This window comes from Phytophthora ramorum, assembly GCF_020800215.1.
Source record: "Phytophthora ramorum isolate Pr-102 chromosome Unknown Phyram_PR-102_s0016, whole genome shotgun sequence".
Classification (NCBI taxonomy): domain Eukaryota; phylum Oomycota; class Peronosporomycetes; order Peronosporales; family Peronosporaceae; genus Phytophthora; species Phytophthora ramorum.
Genome location: NW_027150662.1, coordinates 1,005,297 through 1,022,612, shown reverse-complemented (window position 1 = coordinate 1,022,612; position 17,316 = coordinate 1,005,297). Strand labels below are relative to the sequence as shown.

General features: G+C 56.7%; 4 protein-coding genes across 4 annotated transcripts; 3 read left to right on the top strand and 1 right to left on the bottom strand.

Annotated features, from left to right (window-relative positions):
• Positions 1 to 32: 32 nt before the first annotated feature.
• Positions 33 to 1,383, top strand: KRP23_13017 (uncharacterized protein; the record flags this gene model as incomplete). Its single annotated transcript, XM_067883677.1, has 5 exons — positions 33 to 210; positions 285 to 761; positions 843 to 1,024; positions 1,092 to 1,235; positions 1,300 to 1,383. 5 exons carry the CDS (start codon positions 33 to 35, stop codon positions 1,381 to 1,383), a joined length of 1,065 nt encoding a protein of 354 aa, XP_067739101.1.
• Positions 1,384 to 6,906: 5,523 nt separating this feature from the next.
• Positions 6,907 to 7,296, bottom strand: KRP23_13016 (uncharacterized protein; the record flags this gene model as incomplete). Its single annotated transcript, XM_067883676.1, has 2 exons — positions 6,907 to 7,063; positions 7,127 to 7,296. 2 exons carry the CDS (start codon positions 7,294 to 7,296, stop codon positions 6,907 to 6,909), a joined length of 327 nt encoding a protein of 108 aa, XP_067739100.1.
• Positions 7,297 to 12,278: 4,982 nt separating this feature from the next.
• On the top strand, positions 12,279 to 13,609 carry KRP23_13015 (Tryptophan--tRNA ligase; the record flags this gene model as incomplete). Its single annotated transcript, XM_067883674.1, has 2 exons — positions 12,279 to 13,390; positions 13,459 to 13,609. 2 exons carry the CDS (start codon positions 12,279 to 12,281, stop codon positions 13,607 to 13,609), a joined length of 1,263 nt encoding a protein of 420 aa, XP_067739099.1.
• Positions 13,610 to 13,729: 120 nt separating this feature from the next.
• On the top strand, positions 13,730 to 16,217 carry KRP23_13014 (Tenascin; the record flags this gene model as incomplete). Its single annotated transcript, XM_067883673.1, has 7 exons — positions 13,730 to 13,919; positions 13,995 to 14,147; positions 14,216 to 14,383; positions 14,461 to 14,543; positions 14,607 to 14,806; positions 14,873 to 15,372; positions 15,466 to 16,217. 7 exons carry the CDS (start codon positions 13,730 to 13,732, stop codon positions 16,215 to 16,217), a joined length of 2,046 nt encoding a protein of 681 aa, XP_067739098.1.
• Positions 16,218 to 17,316: the final 1,099 nt, after the last annotated feature.

The window sequence follows — 17,316 nt, the reverse complement described above, 5'->3', positions numbered from 1 at the left end:
AAAAAGACCCACTGAAAATCCGGCATAGCGCCATGGTTCTTGTTCGGAAAGGATCGACGTCCAAGCGGAGGACCGGCGGCAGTAGTTCTGTAGCGTTTTCAACCTTGTCGGCGGACGTTAATGCACGTCAGGTCACTCGAGCAGAGTTCATGGAGCTCGCTGCTGTAGTGACTCAGCTCAAGAAGGACTCGCTGAGGCATCAGGCCGCTGGTAAGTGACCTGCTGGGGATGGAGCAGTACCGTGATATCTGATCGTGCTGGGTTGCTGTTTTCATTGTGCTTAGAGAGCCAACTCGCGAGCGACTTGGAATTTGCAAGCGCTCAGGTTGCTGCCAACAAGACGGCCATGGGCACGCTGGCAGAGCTGGTGATTGAGAAAACGTCGGGTCTGGAGCAGCAAGGTGCCACTCAATTGCAGGCTTTGCAGGTGGAGTCCGAGCAACGGCTCACTGATGTGAAGCTGGCATTGGAGCGTGTTGAGTTTCGTCTCCGGCACCAGGCACGGGACTGCCAAGCCTTGACGGAACAGGTAGAACGGCATCAGGAGCTTCAACAGTCGATGCGCGCACAACTTGGACAGACGCAACTTCTCGTGGAAAAGCAGCAGGAACATGCAAAGACCTTTGTGGACACTGTCGAGTACACAGTCTCGTCGTCTGAAGCCAAAGCGGCAGATGCCGCTGCCGAGAGTGCACAGAGGCTCGAGGCCTTTCAACAGCGTATGGTTGACTACGTCAAGAAGCTTGATGGAGACACACAAGGTGCGTAGTCTTTAATTCCTTTGGTGACGCTACATTGTGTTATCTTGCCTGACGCTTCGTTACTGTGGCGATGCTTGTCAGAACCCCTGAAGGAGCTCACGCGACAATTACGCGCTGTGGAGATGAAAGGGAAGCGCCAAACGGCGCTGTTCCAGCAAGCACTTGACGACCTCGTCGAAATGCGTCAAGCGCTGCATGAGCTGGAAAGTCTGAAGGCACTTGTAGAGAGAGAGCAAGAGTTTCACGAGCACACACGCAAAGAGGTACGCCCCGACATGAATTTGCATGCCTCCTACACGTACTTGACCGATTGTATTGGCTGTGATACAGGATGCGCAGCGACTGCAGTCCGTCGAGCGCAGGATCAGCAAGGTCCTTAGCCTCGTAGAGCGGGGCGCTGAAAAGTCGGAGGTTCATCGACTGATGTCGCGTCTAGAGAGCAATGTCAAGGTGCGCGTGGAGGGGGTCCTTGAGGTCGGTATGCATGGCAGGCAGGCACTTCAAGTATTATTCGCTGACACCGCTCGTTGCTTTGCAGTTGGTCTCCTTATGCGTTCACAGCCTAGGAAACGCCCCTCGCAGTGCCAACAATAGCGACCACAAGATTCGTGGGCGATTATAACAGCAGCACACGGAGGATAGCGGTGCTTCCTTCCTGCCTTGACAATGTCATGAGCGTTTTTCTCAAGCAGACTCGCACGCTAGATCGCGACACTCTCGTCATGCCGCCAAAGCCTCCGAGCGTGCGCGACGTGCCATTTACGATGGAGCTCAGCACGCCAGCGAGGAATGCACGCGGCCGTACTCGCACGACTGGCAGCTTTCTCTCCGTCCCACCTTGACGCCGCACTGTCTGCTGGCAGTTCATTAGCGCAGGGCGTCTCCGAATGTAACCGGATTGTTCAAAACGACAACGACGTGTCTGCTTGGCGGTATTGGTGCAGCACTGGGGTGGTCGCCGCTGCGGTCGGAGACCAACCAGACGAGGCGGCGGCGCCACGTTGAAACAACCGACCAACGCTACGTGCGACGAGGCAGCAAAGACCGACGCGCTCAATGCGACGGCGCGAACGAGGCGTCTCGGCAAACAAACAGGGCTCACTACATGTGTCCAGCGCTGCTGGCGTCTTGAATCGGCGAGCAGGCGCTGCAGGTTGCAGTTTACGACTAGTGAGTAGTTGAAGTTCTGCCTGCAGCCTTTAATATCGAATCATAGAGGTCGCTAGTCTTGTTTTGGGTCGTGGTTGCACTTTAATTTGGGCACATTGCTTCGACGGCGTTTTCGCAACTTGGATGCATTTGAGACGACCGCAGCCCCACCGCGTTCACTTTCACGCACGCCAGGATGAGAATATTTTCGCCAGGAGGCTGCTTTATCTCGCTGCTGTGCAGTTGCACCGAGCTGTACAAGAGCGCTGAGGTGCTGCTGTTGGCCAGGAATAATCCGCCGCTCTCCTGCCCCAATCGCGTGTTCCCCTTTTCAACAGTCACATCGACGCTTCGCTGGTACTGTACCCTATTCGTGACAGCAAGAAGCACGCCGCCCACATCTCGCATCGAATCTTCGTCTCCAGACATCGCCGACATAAAAGCAAACGAAAAGTTGCAGCCGAGCGCTTAAAGCGCGCAAACACGAAGCTGTGCTGTCGTACCACGAAAGCGCACGAAGCAGACCGCGTGTCAAGCAAATTGAGATTTGCGCTAAATATTGGAGAGCAGCACGTCAATTATTGGCGGGACGGCAGGCTTCTACGGTCGAATAGAGCTCAACGCGCCCTGCTTTGGCTCAGATCAACTTCAATACCAAGTGACTTTGGATAGGCGGTTGCAGCGCAACGCAGCCCAGCTCAAGCATAAAGCGCAAAGGGACAACTGCATAATGTGATGACCAGCATCCAGGACTGCGAGGCTCGCGCCGTCGAGTTGCGGTGGCCCTGCTCAGTGACGCCCGACAACGCGATCACGGCAACCGTGCAACTGGGTTTGAAGAAGGCTGCTCAGCCTCGGCTGCACTCCGAAACAGGACGTCGAGGCTCCACATCCTCCTCTCGGTTGTGTTGACGTCTTGACAACTGGGCGCCGTGCCAATCACCGCCACCTTCCCCGACTTCACCTTCGTGTTCTACCCCCGCAGATGGTCGAGCTCCATTCCGGAGGAACAGAGGCGCGCACTTCAAGCTTGAATCTTTGGCGCCCCTGCTCCGGACACGGCGGGTGGAAGGGCGCCTGCAAGTCGCCACGTTGGCCGTCACGTTGATCACTCGTCATCCACAGCCCCTGCGTCTGCTGCTTGGGTGGGCGCGTGGCATGCCTTCGCCTTCGTACACGCATCCACCGAGGGTGGATCCATACTGGTCGCTGAAAATTATCTTCGGATCTACTGCAGTAAGATCTCCTGGCCAAGCGATCTTCGAGACTGGTACGCCAGACTCGGCAACATCGCGCCGGAATGGGCTTGACTGCTGCAACGCGCCCAGAGCTCTGTCGCGTGGTTGACCCGCTGACCTTCTTTTGGCCGGGACGTCCAGACCGGAGGTGATGGCAGCGAAGCAAAAGCCGGCGCAGGCTTTGACAGCGCGGAGGCACGTCACTGCAGGGCGGACGACCTAGTGACGACACACTTGTGGTAAACCAGCAGACAGGCAGAGTGGACTATACAGAAGAGCCGAGGGCTCCGCTTGTTTTCATGGCAGCCTTGAGTCATGGACGGCGAGAAAGCGACTGCGACCGCCGACTGCCAGCCACTCAATGTGAGCGATTCAATCACCTCGCGCGTCTTCTGCCGGCGCGAGCAGCGAGTTCCGTGTCCATTCGAGTAAAGCGCGCTGCATGGACCGTCACCGGGTCGCAGCAATGGTTGGCTCTGTGATTCCTGCAGAGACACTCACTGCATGCAATGAACTCAAACACGGCGGATTGATCGAGTAACCAAGAGCAGACTACATCGATTTATAACTTAGCACGGTCGTCTAACACGTAAATACACTGCGCGCGGCCTAGCATTTTGCGCGCTTCTCTACTTGAATAGATAGTGGTGGGGAGTTGTGGTTGCTGGGACGATTGCGCCGAGGCGATGAATGGAGGAGGCGGCGGCGCAGCTGAGGAATCAGCGCGCCCGTCTGCCTCGCTCGAGCGTCGCAGGTGCTTGGGCTCCCGCACAGGCGGCGCCATTCATCTCGGCTGTGCTGCTTGCGACCTTGGGCTCCGGACGCCGGTGGACTCGTGCGCTGCTTACTTCTTGCCTGTGTTCGGGGGCGACTCGCGGTCCTTCTGGATCCACGCGCTCTTGAGCAGGTCGATCTCGAGGTTCGTCTGACGCTGCTTCTGCGCGTCGTCGGCGTCTTTCGTGGCGGGCTTGGGGGGCATTGTTTTCGCGTCGGTGGCGGGTGGACTGAGGGGTGGACGAGTAGTGCGTCGTGGAGCGCAAATTGCGTTTTGAGCCGAGTTGAGCTGTGGCACGCGCAGCCAGCCCAGCCTGCTCCTCTGCGCTGTGCCCGACGACGTGACAAGTTGGCTCCTGAAGCTACTGGAGCTCCTCGGAGATTGTTCCTGGGGTGTCGACGCGACGACTCCTAGCCCAGGCAAAATTCCGCCATGCTGCTAAAAGGGCCACCAGCTTGCTTGATTAACTCGTGCCACGTTGGAATGGATGGAAGCCGCGCGTCAACCAAGATCGGGCATTACCAGCAGCATAAATCCATGAAGCATGGTTTTAGCGATGAACCTGCACGAATTACTCTTTGCTTTCAAACTGGGTCTCGACACACCGCGGGCTCGACACCCAAGCACCAAAGCAGCTCGGGCTGGCACACACGCGCTGCATCGCCGAATAGCGGTGGCTCGTCCAGCGCCGCCCAGGAACACGAGGCTGGATGTGAATTATTGACGCCCAGGCGAGACTGGTCCGGTGTTGCCGCAGAAGATGAGAGCAGCCATCGCTGCGGATTCCGGGCTCGTTCGACATGGCGCGTACAGGTGGCGCCCCGGCATTGCCGGCGTTCATCTCCAGCTTCCAGCCAACCATGTGCACTCGACCGTTGTTCCGATCGTCGGCTCTTCCGCTCGAGCGTCGGATGAATCTCCCCTGCGTCCCGTTGTAGGAAGGCTGCGGCGATGCCAAATGTATGTGCACGGCGAAAATTGTGCCACGATCTGCTATGTGCTGCTATGTGCTGCTATGTGGCGCATGTTGGCGCCTGTATTATTTTGCGCAGATCTCGTGCTGTGACCCACGCGTAGCCATCCTCAAGTGCACTTCAACAGCGCACTTGAGGCGGAAAGTTTCGCTGCACGATGCGGGCGGACACGGCTCGATCAGGATGGGATCGCGGCTTGCACGAACACGCACCGCATTGGGGCGGTTTCCCACCTTTGCTGCCGGATGAGGTGACAGCCTGACTAGTCAAAAGGCGAGGCCGCTTGGCGCTCGTACATGTAGTGGCGAATGCCCTCCAACGATTGCTATCCGCTCCTGATTGAAGCGCAGCACGGCGTCAAACAACTCGAGCGTGATTTTTTACCTACATGTATACCACCTCTCCACGCTGATCGTCACTGGAGGTCCGACGACACTTGACATGGTTGACGACCGAGAGCGGAGTGGAAGGGCTTGCCTTTGGTTACGAGCATTTGCAACGCTTACCACGTAAAGTGAGCGCGGATAGTGATAGGGTTTGTCAACTCCGCTGCATGTGCTTTTCAAGCACGGCAGGAGCTCAACACGGCTGTGAATATTTCAGGACTATCCGTCAGTGCAAAAGTCAATTCGAGGCATTGCACACGCGCTGCGATGCCTCAGATGCCTTCGTGAAGTATAGTTGAACCGAATTTTGAGTGTCCAAATCCTCGATGCTCGCTTGTGTGACGGTGGACGCTCAAAGAGGCGAATAATACCACGCCGGGGACAGCACACGGGGAGGAACCCTAGCAGCAGCTCAGCTTTCGGTGGGCAACAATGTCCGAAAGGCGACGTCGAAGCACTGATGGCATTTTAATACTGTTAAAACAGTTTTTGTAGTGCTATGCAAACGGAATAACATCTCCAACAAAATGCACTACAGCCGCAGCTAGGAGTGCACTTGCCCCTTAAGACCGGGAACAACGCTGCTTCCGCTGCGGAAAAAGCTTAAGCCATGCAACGGTAATGGCCATGATCTGGAACACGCAGACTTGGAAGCAAACTCGGAGGTGCTGGATTCGGTCTTCCAAGACTTCAAAAAGGCAATTCATTCGGCGTGAGCCTCCTATCGTGCACTTCGACGGCTGCAACTACCGGCCAGCGTACCTAGAAGCCTCCGTCGGAAGACAAGGAAGGATTCTCTGGACGGGTGTGGGGAAGCGAGCTCGCTTCCATCCTCGATATTTCGGCTACCACAACAGCACCGACACAGGTATCGACACGAAAGAGGATTCCCCACAGCCGACTGTAGCCGTACGCCTGCAGGATCTACGTACAGGCAAGTTCTATCTGTGCGTCCCTAGTCTTGAGTAGCTCTCGCGTCTGTGCCATCGATCCTGGCGTACGAGACTTCATCTCCATCTATGACCCGGACGGATTCGCTGTGGCCGTGTACAACGCGGAAAACCAGATCGCCAGGTGCTTCGCTTCCATTTGGTCGCCTTCTGTCACGCAAGTCTCGCGAGAGGAACTGGCGCAAGCGGCAGCGGGTGAGCAAGACCATATACGCCTCCACGCACCAGCAGATCAAGCGCAGAACGAAGGACTTGCACCTACAAGGTCGCCAAGTGGCTCTCTCTCTACTACACCACGAGGTGCTGCTGCCCGTGTACCGAGTGGCGCAATCGCCGTCTTCGCGGCATCACGAGGAAGACGGCTCGGATGCTGTTGACTCGGCACATGCCCAGCAGGAACTATCTCACAGGGTCCCGAATCAAAGTCGAATTGATGATTTCCCGCTGCAGAAGAGGCTGGCGCTCATCGGGGTCATCTATTTCGCACCCTTTGGAAGCGAAAGGACGCCCGTGCTCATGTCTCGGCAGTCTTCATCACGCGCCGTGCAACGCCAGCAACCGAAGGCCAAGGCGAAGCGCAGCGAAGCAAGTAGATGCAGAAGAAGCGTTTGGCAGCTCAACGTGTGTGTATAATTTATATCATGACTAAATATCTCCTCCTCCTCTAATAAACCTACGATGCTGGGGCTGTGTGGCTGCAAGCGTCGCGACCTCTCGACAGCGAGGGCAGTTGCAGCAGCGCGTTGGGGCTGCGTCTGCGGGATGCATCCTCTCCTCCCTCGGTCGTGTGCTCCCCGGCATCTGGCGCCTGCGTCGCCCGTGAATGGCAGCTTTCGCAGGATGGCGCTGTAGATTCGTGTCCTTCTCCCTCCTCTAGACCGCAACCTCCTCACTTGCCGGCCGAGAGCGGGGGCGACGTGTGCGCGCCGTGCTGCTCGCGGTCCTTGCGGATCCACGCGCTCTTGAGCAGGTCGATCTCCAGGTTGGTCTGCCACTGCTTCTTCATGGCGGCGTGGTCCTCCACGGCGGCGCCGGTGTCTCCCGTCGAGTGCGACTTGGGCATGCTAGCAGTGTTCTGTGTGGGTGTCTGAGTCGGTCTGTGGCCGGGCAGGCAAATTGCGATGTGAGCTTTCCTTGCGAGGAGCGGCGCGGCTCGGGCAGACGCGGCGACCTCTAACCACCCGCGCTGTCGTCGCGTCGCGAGTAAACGTCCACACGTCAGACGGTGCGTACCTTCTAACCCTACCCAGATGGATTCCACGCTTTAAAACGGGGTCGGCCAAGCAAAACGGCGGCGACGCCAATGGCGACACTCGAGTGCGTGCGCGGGTTGAGGCGTCGAGCCGCTGGCGCGAGGCTGTTGCTGGAGGCGACGGCGCTCGTCGTGGCTGCCAACGTCGATGCCGCCATGCGCCATGCGCGACGCTTTGGAGACCCCGATTTAGTCGCCGCGGAAAACCGGGTTCGGCAACCGACCATCATTCGCGGCACCACGCAAGGGCATGGCTGGAAAGAACCGGCAAACAGGGCAGCTCAAGTTGGGGTCGTCGTGGGAGCTTCAACTGAGGCAATCGTCTAAATGTGTGGGTTGCGCCTGGATTTCACTTTATTCAATCAAGCCGATGACGGCCGCAGCCTGCTGGACGAAGACTGCCGTGCCGAACGCGTGCGATAAACCATTTGGTGGGGTGCCGTGGGCAATACGTGGCGCAGCCGTCGCGGGTGCGAGCCCGGTGGCGATGCATTGACGCCGGCTCTGATGCACGTCAACGCCATCTGCCGACGCCGCAGTCAGCTGGGGCGCCGGCGATAATGCCTACCGCACCGAGATGTCGGCGCCCTGTCCGGCGGAATACACCCGCTAAAGTGCATTATTTACTCTAAGTGCGACCTACCCACCGTCATGTGAGACGTGAAGAATTAAGTCGCCGCTTGCAGGCCCGGAGACACTTGCACAATGAGGCGACGCACTGCAGCGGAAGGCGCCGCCCGCCACGAATCTGGGCGTCCGATCCTGATTTCGGAGCCCAGCGACACCCGCCAGCCAGCCATCGAGAACAAGCTCTGGGCCGCTGGATCCGCAGCCTGAGGTTGTCGCGCCGCCGTTTCTTGCGAAATCGAGCAACCGCCGCCGGCCACCGGCACTATGACGACGACCGCGGGGGGCTGACGACGATGCTCGTCGGCGCTTGTTGCAGTTGGTTGCTGCAAAGTGAAGCCACCTGGCGGTCTCTGCACGGCGCGCGTTGCACACGGCCGGCAACTTGGCGTGTCCAAACTTTCAAATCCCCACTCGCCTCCGCGGTTGCATGCGCGGCGACACATCGCAGGCTACGCGAGGCGTTTCGGCCTCGGCAACAAGACTGCAGCTTCTGCTGGAGCGACCAGCAAATCGAGCGCCATCTCGGTGAGGCGGCCTCAGCTGGCCACTGGCAGACGAAGCTCTCGCTCTCGACACGCTCAGCACGACTGGCCCGCAGCTGATGGCCAAGCCGCGCTGTGGTGCGCGCCATGCTAATGCCTGCAACCCTCGCTCGCCTTGCCTGTCCAAAGTCGCGCGATCGCCTCCGACAGCGCACGCCCTCTCCCCATCCAAACCGAAAATTCGCGGTCGTAAAATGATGCCGTGTCCTCAGTGAGCTGTGGCGACAAGAGACCTCCAAGTTGTTCACAGTACACACGTGATAACCCAAGTGACGCACGCCATCAGCGCGCACTGCTTCGAGCTCTGCGCTCGACACCATCTCAAGAGCGTGGCCGCCGTTCATGTTGCATCTGCCTGGCCCCTACCGCCATATCTTCTCTTCGCACCGAAAGCCTCAGTCCTTGACGATTATCCTTGACTGCCGTGACTACTCTTTAGCGTCAACGAGCTGCAAGCATCTGTCAGCTCGCCCTCCCTGACATGAGGCAAGCTGGCAGCATCTCAGACCCAACAAGCAACTTGCACGGCACCACACGCACGTTCGTGCCATCCGACGACCACGAATCCCCAGCGAAGTGGGCGTGCAAAAGAATCTCCACTGAGTAGGGCTCCTCAGCACTGCCCCGCAGCGAAATCTCACCTTTCTCGTCGCGACGACGTCTCGCGCAAGGCACCAGCAGTCCACAAGCTGAGCAGCTCTCAAGATCAGCACCTTACGCCCAAAGGCAGCTGGAGGGCTATGTATTTTCCAACGAGGGATCGGTCTGTAGGTTATTAATACCAGTAGCTTCAATGAGCAACTGGCAGCGAACCGAACGAAGGAGAATATGACAGGGAAATGTACAGATGCCAACAACTAGTGAGGATTTCAGGTAACCTTCCTCTGGAGCAGACTGCACGAGTGAAGTCGGCAGCTTTGCTTGTTGCGTAGCTTGTGGGGTGTTTGCTCAGTTCAGAGCGCAGGTACGTCAGAGCCTCTTCTCGTTCCTTTTCGCCTCCCACGTCTTCTGAGAGCGCATGCAAGTCCTGCAACGTTTCCAACATTTCATGCTTCGGCTGCTGACGACGAAGCTCCCACTGCTCTCGCCACTGGTGAACTTCCGGTGTTAGGGACAAACTCGAAGCTTCAGCGAAATGATCGATGTCTTAGTGAACTGAGAAGGTATCGTCGGCTCCTTGACGACTCGCTGCAAACCGAGCGGCTTGCGCTGAGCCCACAGCACTCGTGGTTTGGAGCCTCATGCGGTAGCGTACGATGTTGGCGTATCGATAAACGACATCCATTGCCAATTCCCCGGTTTGAGCTGCGAGCTGCTTGAAGATATCGATCAGCCGGTCGTAAACATCTCGGTTCATCTGGCCAATTGTCGTCGAACCTTCGCACATTTCACGAATTTCATCAAGGAGGTCGTGCACAGTGAATTCATTGAGTAGCTTCTACTAATGACTTCGAGCTTTCGAGCGACATCCGAGGCAGAGAGGCGTTCAAGGGGGTTATAGCAGCACATTCGCTCGATAAGGTTCTAGTGGGCTGCTGTCATAACGTCGGGTTTTACTGGAAACATCCCGGACAGTACAGCGTCTTGAATCTCGCTGTTGTCGCTCATATCCCAAAGAGTGGGTCTAAATGACTCCACGATGTCCAAGCCGAACACGAACACGAACACGTCGGATTCGAACGAAGCTGGTAGCCCAGCAAGAACTTCAGGGGCGGTACACCAAGGTAAATAACATCTGAACTGCCTCCAAATATATGGAGATTTGCCACTCCGTTCGAGCCGACAGCGATGCTGTAGGGACCAAGGGTTCCTTGGACAATGTTGTGGTCATGTAAATACTGCAATCCCAGGGCGGCTTGGTACAGCTTGCTCCATATATCACCAATTGCGCTGTTCAAATGCACGTGATCGACTCATAAGCTGGACGCTCAACGACGAAGTAAGGTTCCTTAGAAGCGTCGTCGTCGTGCCAGATGCCGTACAATTTCAGGATGTGTGGACGGTTCAAGTGTGACCACTTTGAGGAACGCCTCGGAAGTCCAGTTTTTCTTTTTGAGTTTGATTTCAATTGGCTTGTCCAGCCACGAACCTTCCGTGCTACCCGACACAATTGTTGTGATCGAGTTGAAGTGTATGGGTCAAGCTGGAGCTCGTAATGCTCTAGAAACCCAGCGTTAGCCAGGGTACCCGACATAAAGGAGGTGCTATTTGCCTCGAGATCTGACAAATAGTTCACCACCTGAGAATGACCACGCTCTTCTCCAATGTCCTTTGCAATCTGGCCCGAAATGGTTTTGAAGTCCAGCGCCCCATGAGCAACCAGAACTTGTACAACATGAAGATGACCGAATGCGGCAGCGCTTTGCAACGGTCCCCAACCACGCGCATCACTGCTGCTGATGTCTGCACCATGGCTTAGCAGGAGTTCAACAATGTCTTTATGACCACCCTGCGCCGAGAGGTGAAAAGGTGTTTGGCCAACTAGGTCACTTTCATGGATGCTGCCTCCAGACCTCAGTAGATGTTGCGGTACACTGTGCTGTCCGTTCTGCGAGGCTTTAAGGACTGGTGTTGCTTCAAACTTGTCTGCGTGATGAACGTCTACTCCACAGTCGACAAGAATCTCGACCGACTGAATTGCTCCAACTGCAGCGGCGTGATGTAGCGCGGTTCTGCCTTGAAAGTTTTAATGGTGAGCGTCCACTCTTACCGTCGCTGCTTCAGTCCATCACACAAGCTCCTTTTTCCACCAGGTACTTTGCCATATCCAGGCATCCCGTACGAACAGCTCCATGTGTTGCCATCTTCATCGGCTTCATTTACGTGTGCACCGAGCTCAACGAGCCATTGAACCGCAGTAAAGTGGCCTTCCTGAGCAGCGGCAATCAATGTCTCGTCATCCACATGAGCTCTGTTTTCGACTAGCCACTGCATCACATGAAGGTGCCCCTTTGTATGCAGCTGAGCTTAGCAAGTTCTGTGATTCATACCCTGCATTCACCAACTCGCTCGGCTGGATACCTATCACTTCCTCTTGCTTAGCACACAGCCACTGCATCACATCCAGCTTCCCCTCCATTGCGGCATACAGGAGTCCGTCAATTACACTCTGTTGATCACGTTGCTTGCTCAGGTACACACGCTTGACAAGTCTCAGTGGCAGGTTGCTACACGCCCAATGAAGCCAATACTGCGGTGCGTAGTCCACAAACCCCTCGATCCGTCGAACCACTTGCGGGTGAGCTGTCAAGGCTGGAATCTCTCGACACTCAGCCTCGACGCTGGTCAGCAGCGGCTGCTCTTCCTCTTCTTTCGGATGCCCCCCAGTGGTCATCGCTTTTGGTCTCTTTTTCAATTGTGATGTCTCTTACTTGCGGCGTCCCCACACCGAACGGACCGCTCGCTGAACGCAGTGCTGGGCTCGTGGGCCGCAGGTTTCTCCTGTCGAACTCACACATCACAAACCTTGAGGCTGGATACCAAAGCCACGTGCGAGCCCAATCTAAACTGCATCCGTTTGGGATCCCCAAAACAAGAACCCACCTAACTGCATGCACATTACGCAACACAGGTCCAATACCGCCAATCAGATTCCGACAGTTCCAAGTCCGCACGTCCGTCATGTCGTCGCAGCTCTGGCGTTTGCCCGCCGTGCGCCAGCCTCACCGCGTCGCTCTCTCCGGCTCGCGACGCTGCGTCTCATCCGCTTCAACCGTGGAGTCATTGCAAAGTGACGACCAGCGTGAGCGCCGCGTGTTCTCCGGCATCCAGCCCACAGGCACCCCCCACCTAGGCAACTACTGCGGGGCCATCGCGAAATGGGTGGCCCTGCAAGATAGTTCGTCACCGGTCGCCACATTGTCAAAAGAGGGAGATGGGTCTTCAGAAAGTTCGTCACCAACTTCAACTTGGTCTTATTCGGGCGATGACGCATCCCCGACGCGCCTGTACTCGGTGGTGGACCTGCACGCGCTCACCGTGCCGTTCGACGCCCAGCGCATGCCCGACCAGGTGCACTCGATGGTAGCGGCGCTGCTGGGCGCGGGGCTGGACCCGACACGCAACATCCTGTTCCGTCAGTCTGACGTGGCGGCGCACGCCGAGCTCGCGTGGCTGCTGAGCTGCATGACGCCGCTCGGCTGGCTGCAGCGCATGACGCAGTTCAAGCAGAAGGCGGCGTCCGCCAAGAGCGACAGCTCGCTGGGGCTGCTGGCCTACCCCGTGCTCATGGCCGCGGATATCCTGCTGTACCGAGCGACCCACGTGCCGGTCGGTGAAGACCAGCAGCAGCACTTGGAACTCACGAGGATGATCGCCACGACGTTCAACGACCGCTTCGGATCCAACCGCCCTGGCGGGAAGGAGGTGCTACCGAAACCTTTTCCGATGCTGGACGAGGATGTCACGACGCTGACAGGAGCTACACGCAAGTCGCTCTCGCGCATCATGAGTCTGCGTGACCCCACAAAGAAAATGAGCAAGAGTGACAAGTCCGCGCTGAGCCGCATTGAACTGACGGATACGGCGGACGATATCCGCAAGAAGCTGCGCAAAGCCACCACGGATGCTGTAAGCGGCATCTACTACGACCGTGAGCAGCGACCAGGCGTCTCGAACCTGCTGGATATTGCCAGTGCTGTCACCGACCAGAGCGTCGCACAGCTGGAGGCGCAGTACGCGGACTGCGGAACTGGCGCCTTCAAGGACAGCGTTGCTGACGCTGTCATTGCCAAGTACGTTTGAGCTGCAATTTGCGCGATGAAATGTTTGCTGGTACTAACTTTCTTTTGCTGCCGTCCAGGATTTGCCCCATTGGAGAGCGCATCAAGCAGTACGAGGCAGATCAGGAGTATATCGACAAGGTGCTGGCGAGGGGTGCGGATCAAGCCTCAGAGCTTGCTGCCGTCACCTTGAAGGACGTCAAGGAGGTTATGGGTCTGGCTAGATCATAGGCGAAAGGTATGAACTCGGCAGACCAACTAAATTTACGGCGGCGACTGCCGACGCACAGGAGTTACGCGGCGTCGATCCAGTGTGGTGTAGTAAGATTCGTGTTATTCCCTCGTCGCTCCATGAGGTTTCCTCGTGTCTGCAGCGCTCGGTCGAAATCCCTGGTCGCAGTGCTTTGGCTGCTGTGGCTGAGTCTGCTACGACCCGCAGAAGGCTTCACATGCCCAAACTACTGCTCCAGTCGTGGTCTTTGCTTGGCGCAGGGTTTGTGCTCGTGTCCCAAGGGTTGGTCCGGCCCAGACTGCTCAATAGGTGCGCGTTGTTTCACGTGTGCGTGCACTCAAACATCATTAGTTTCTAACACTGGTTGGGCTGGTCTTCGAGCAGCTACCTGCCCGCTGGGCAGTGCCTGGGCTGATGGGGTCATTGGAACGGACAACGGCCACAATTTAACTCCGTGCTCGAATCGAGGAGAATGCGAACTAGACACGGGAACCTGCACATGTGACTCGGGGTTTACAGGCGCAGCCTGCGAGCGAAGTGCGTCCATCCAGCTCCTGTCTGAAGGTTGATATCTAACGTCGACCCAAATCAATTGCCGTTCACAGTGACCTGCACGTGCAACGGCCACGGGAGCTGCAAATCGATGGCCTCGTACGCGTTGATGAAGGATCCTGGTCGCGGAGCCATCTACCCGTATGATAACAACTGGGACGCCCGCAAGATTTACGGTTGCGTTTGCGATCGAGGCTATACTGGCGCAAACTGCATGGAGAGTACGAACCAGTTGGAGTCGGAGCCCTTGCGTTTTGCTACTGACTTGGCTCCGTTCAAACAGGATTTTGTCCTGTAGGTGACGACCCGCTCACTGGCACTCTGCTGGACCCGAACGGCATCCAGAGGAATGAAAAGCAGCGGGTTAACTGCAAGGCTACCGTAAGCACGCTTGTTCATTTGGCTCATTGGAGCTACGATGGTTTCTTTAACGAGTGCTGCTAGTCTGGTAGCTTTACGCTCACGTTCGCCGGATACACAACCGATCCGATTTTCGCTGACGATACTGCCAAGACATTGAGAACCAAGTTCATGGCTCTACCTTCCGTGACTGCAGCTACCGTAACCTTCGGCGGCATCACGCTCACAGCCTGCACCACGATTGGAAACGACATCAGCATTGAGTTCACCCAGGACTTTGGAGAGTACGTGTTTCCTATCATATATTCCACTGATGTACGAACCTCACACGTTCGTTAACTTTTGGGCAGCCTGCCGGACATCTACGGCAATCCGACGGGGCTCGCGCACTCGACGCCTTCTGTAATCCCCACGCTCACCTTTGCGACGATCACGCAGGGCACCAAGGAAAGCCTGCCATGTTCAAGGCGTGGCCTGTGCGACCGCACCGCTGGTGTCTGCTCATGCTACGCCAACTATTTTTCCAGCGACGGTACCGGAGGCATCGGCCAGCGCGGCGACTGTGGGTACGTTAGTGGAGTCGTCACCGCGTGTCCTGGAGAGATCGCTTGCAGTGGTCAAGGCACGTGCCGTGGGCCTCCGACGTACGATTGTATCTGCAACCAAGGCTTTACCGGCGGGGACTGCAACGAACGCCTCTGCCCTAAAGGCCGATCCTGGTTTGACCGACCCATAGACACTGCAGACACTGCACACGCTTTGGTGGAGTGCTCAAATGCTGGCGAGTGCGACCGAACGAAGGGGGACTGTATCTGCATGTCTGGCTTCACTGGTGCAGCGTGCAACCGATGTATGTAGGTGTAGAATTGCCTTGATGAGCTACAGTTTAGCTCCAAGCTCTGTACTGACCTCATCATTGCTCTCGTCGCTTGATGTTGTGCAGTGTTGTGCCCGAACGATTGCAGCGGCCACGGAACGTGCTACACGATGGAGCAGCTGGCAAAGAAGGCAACACTCAACGGGGAGACCATGGGCTGGACCTACGGCGCCGTCCCTAACAAGAAGGAGACGTGGGACTACGACGTGATGCAGGGTTGTCTGTGCAGCTCTGGCTGGGAGGGCCACGATTGCTCCCAGCGCTCGTGTCCGACAGGGGACGACCCCATGACGCTGCGACAGCAGAACGAGGTGCAGATGCTCGTGTGCACAGGGAACTCAGGCTTCTTCACTCTCAAATTCCGAGATGCAGCGACGCCCCAACTGCCGTTTAATGCGCCCGCCGCTTCGCTAGCAGCGGCATTGGAGGCCTTGACGACAGTCGGTAAAGTATCCGTTACCTACAGCACGGATACCAACTTGGTCAGCGGCTCGCCCGCGTGCAACGCTGCAGGATCCAACACGATGCGCATCGAGTTCCTGACGAATTTTGGCGACTTGCCGCCGTTGCGCTGGATCCTCGATGGAGCTCTCACGTTGACGATCAGCGTTGATGGCGTCGGCGGGTCTGTACAAGGCACGAAAGAAGAGGTGGTTTGCGCGAATCGCGGGATCTGCAACCACCTCACCGGCGGGTGTCGTTGCGCGTACGGCTTTACGAGTAGCGATGGGTTCGGTGGCGAAGGAGACCGAGGTGACTGTGGCTACATGGAGCCTCTCTACCTCACGTCTGCCGCACAGCAAGCTAACACAGTCTAATGAACGAGTGCAAGTGCTTCTAGTACACGTCCCTGGATTGTACGTTGAGTAGTGGTGTGAGTTCCAAATGTGAAAACGCAGCAGGTGCTTGTGCGCTTCGTGTCAGAACAAGGACCCGTAGAGAATCCTTGATTGGAAGTACAACAACACTGTAGTTGCATTGGCTAGGTGCACTTGATAGTGTCTCTTTCACAGCGGAGCAAAGTCTGTCAACAACGACCCCATGCTGTTCGTGAGAGCGCTGACTCAATCGCAGCTACGAAAAGCCTGGAGAGGAGAAATAGCCGACAAACGCCTCAATTGTTCGAGAACGGTGTGGAGGAGCACTCGTCGAGTCCAACGTTGCGGGGAGCTAAAGTCAAAACCCACCACAACTGTTTAAAAGGGGTGATGGCAAGTGATGCGAAGACAAATGAGGTGGGCACGCATCAAGTGGACTCGTTTTGCATTACGCCTTGTCTTGAGGCGTGGAATACAAACGTCTTGATTGCCCACACCGACCCGGCAGACGACCTCGTCACACTGCAACAATTCATTATTGAACTCGAATGGTTGATCCTGGGGCCAGTGAAAGTAGGAACAGGACCAACCTCTGTCTATTGACTTCCATTTCGCAGGTATCACTCTAGCAATCATGCGGCTGTTTGTCCTTGTCGTGGTGACATGCAGCGCTTTCCCCGCAAGTACTTTGCTGAGGCAATTACCGACAGAGCGAGGCTGTCCGTCTCCACCGTCGAGTAGGCCAACACGTTTCTTACCGCGTCGAAAGTCAGCTTCAGCGTTGGCTCAACAACGGGGAGTCTGCGGTCAATGTTTTCGCGCGTAATTTATCGACTGAGTCAAGCATGTCGACGATCTGAGCGCCATGATCTCCAGAAAGGCGACAACGGCAACTACGACGTTAATCATTTCGGCCGACGATTTTTGATACAGGAGGCTCATAACCTCCGGATCGTTGGCTGCAGCCGTTTTTACTGTGTCTGTGGGGGTCAGTATCGTGTGGCGCTGTCATAGCGCGCGCACACGCACACATCTTCAGTATTCCAAGCTCGTCGGAGGGACGAGTTTCTCCATTCTCAACAATAAGGAACCGAGAAGA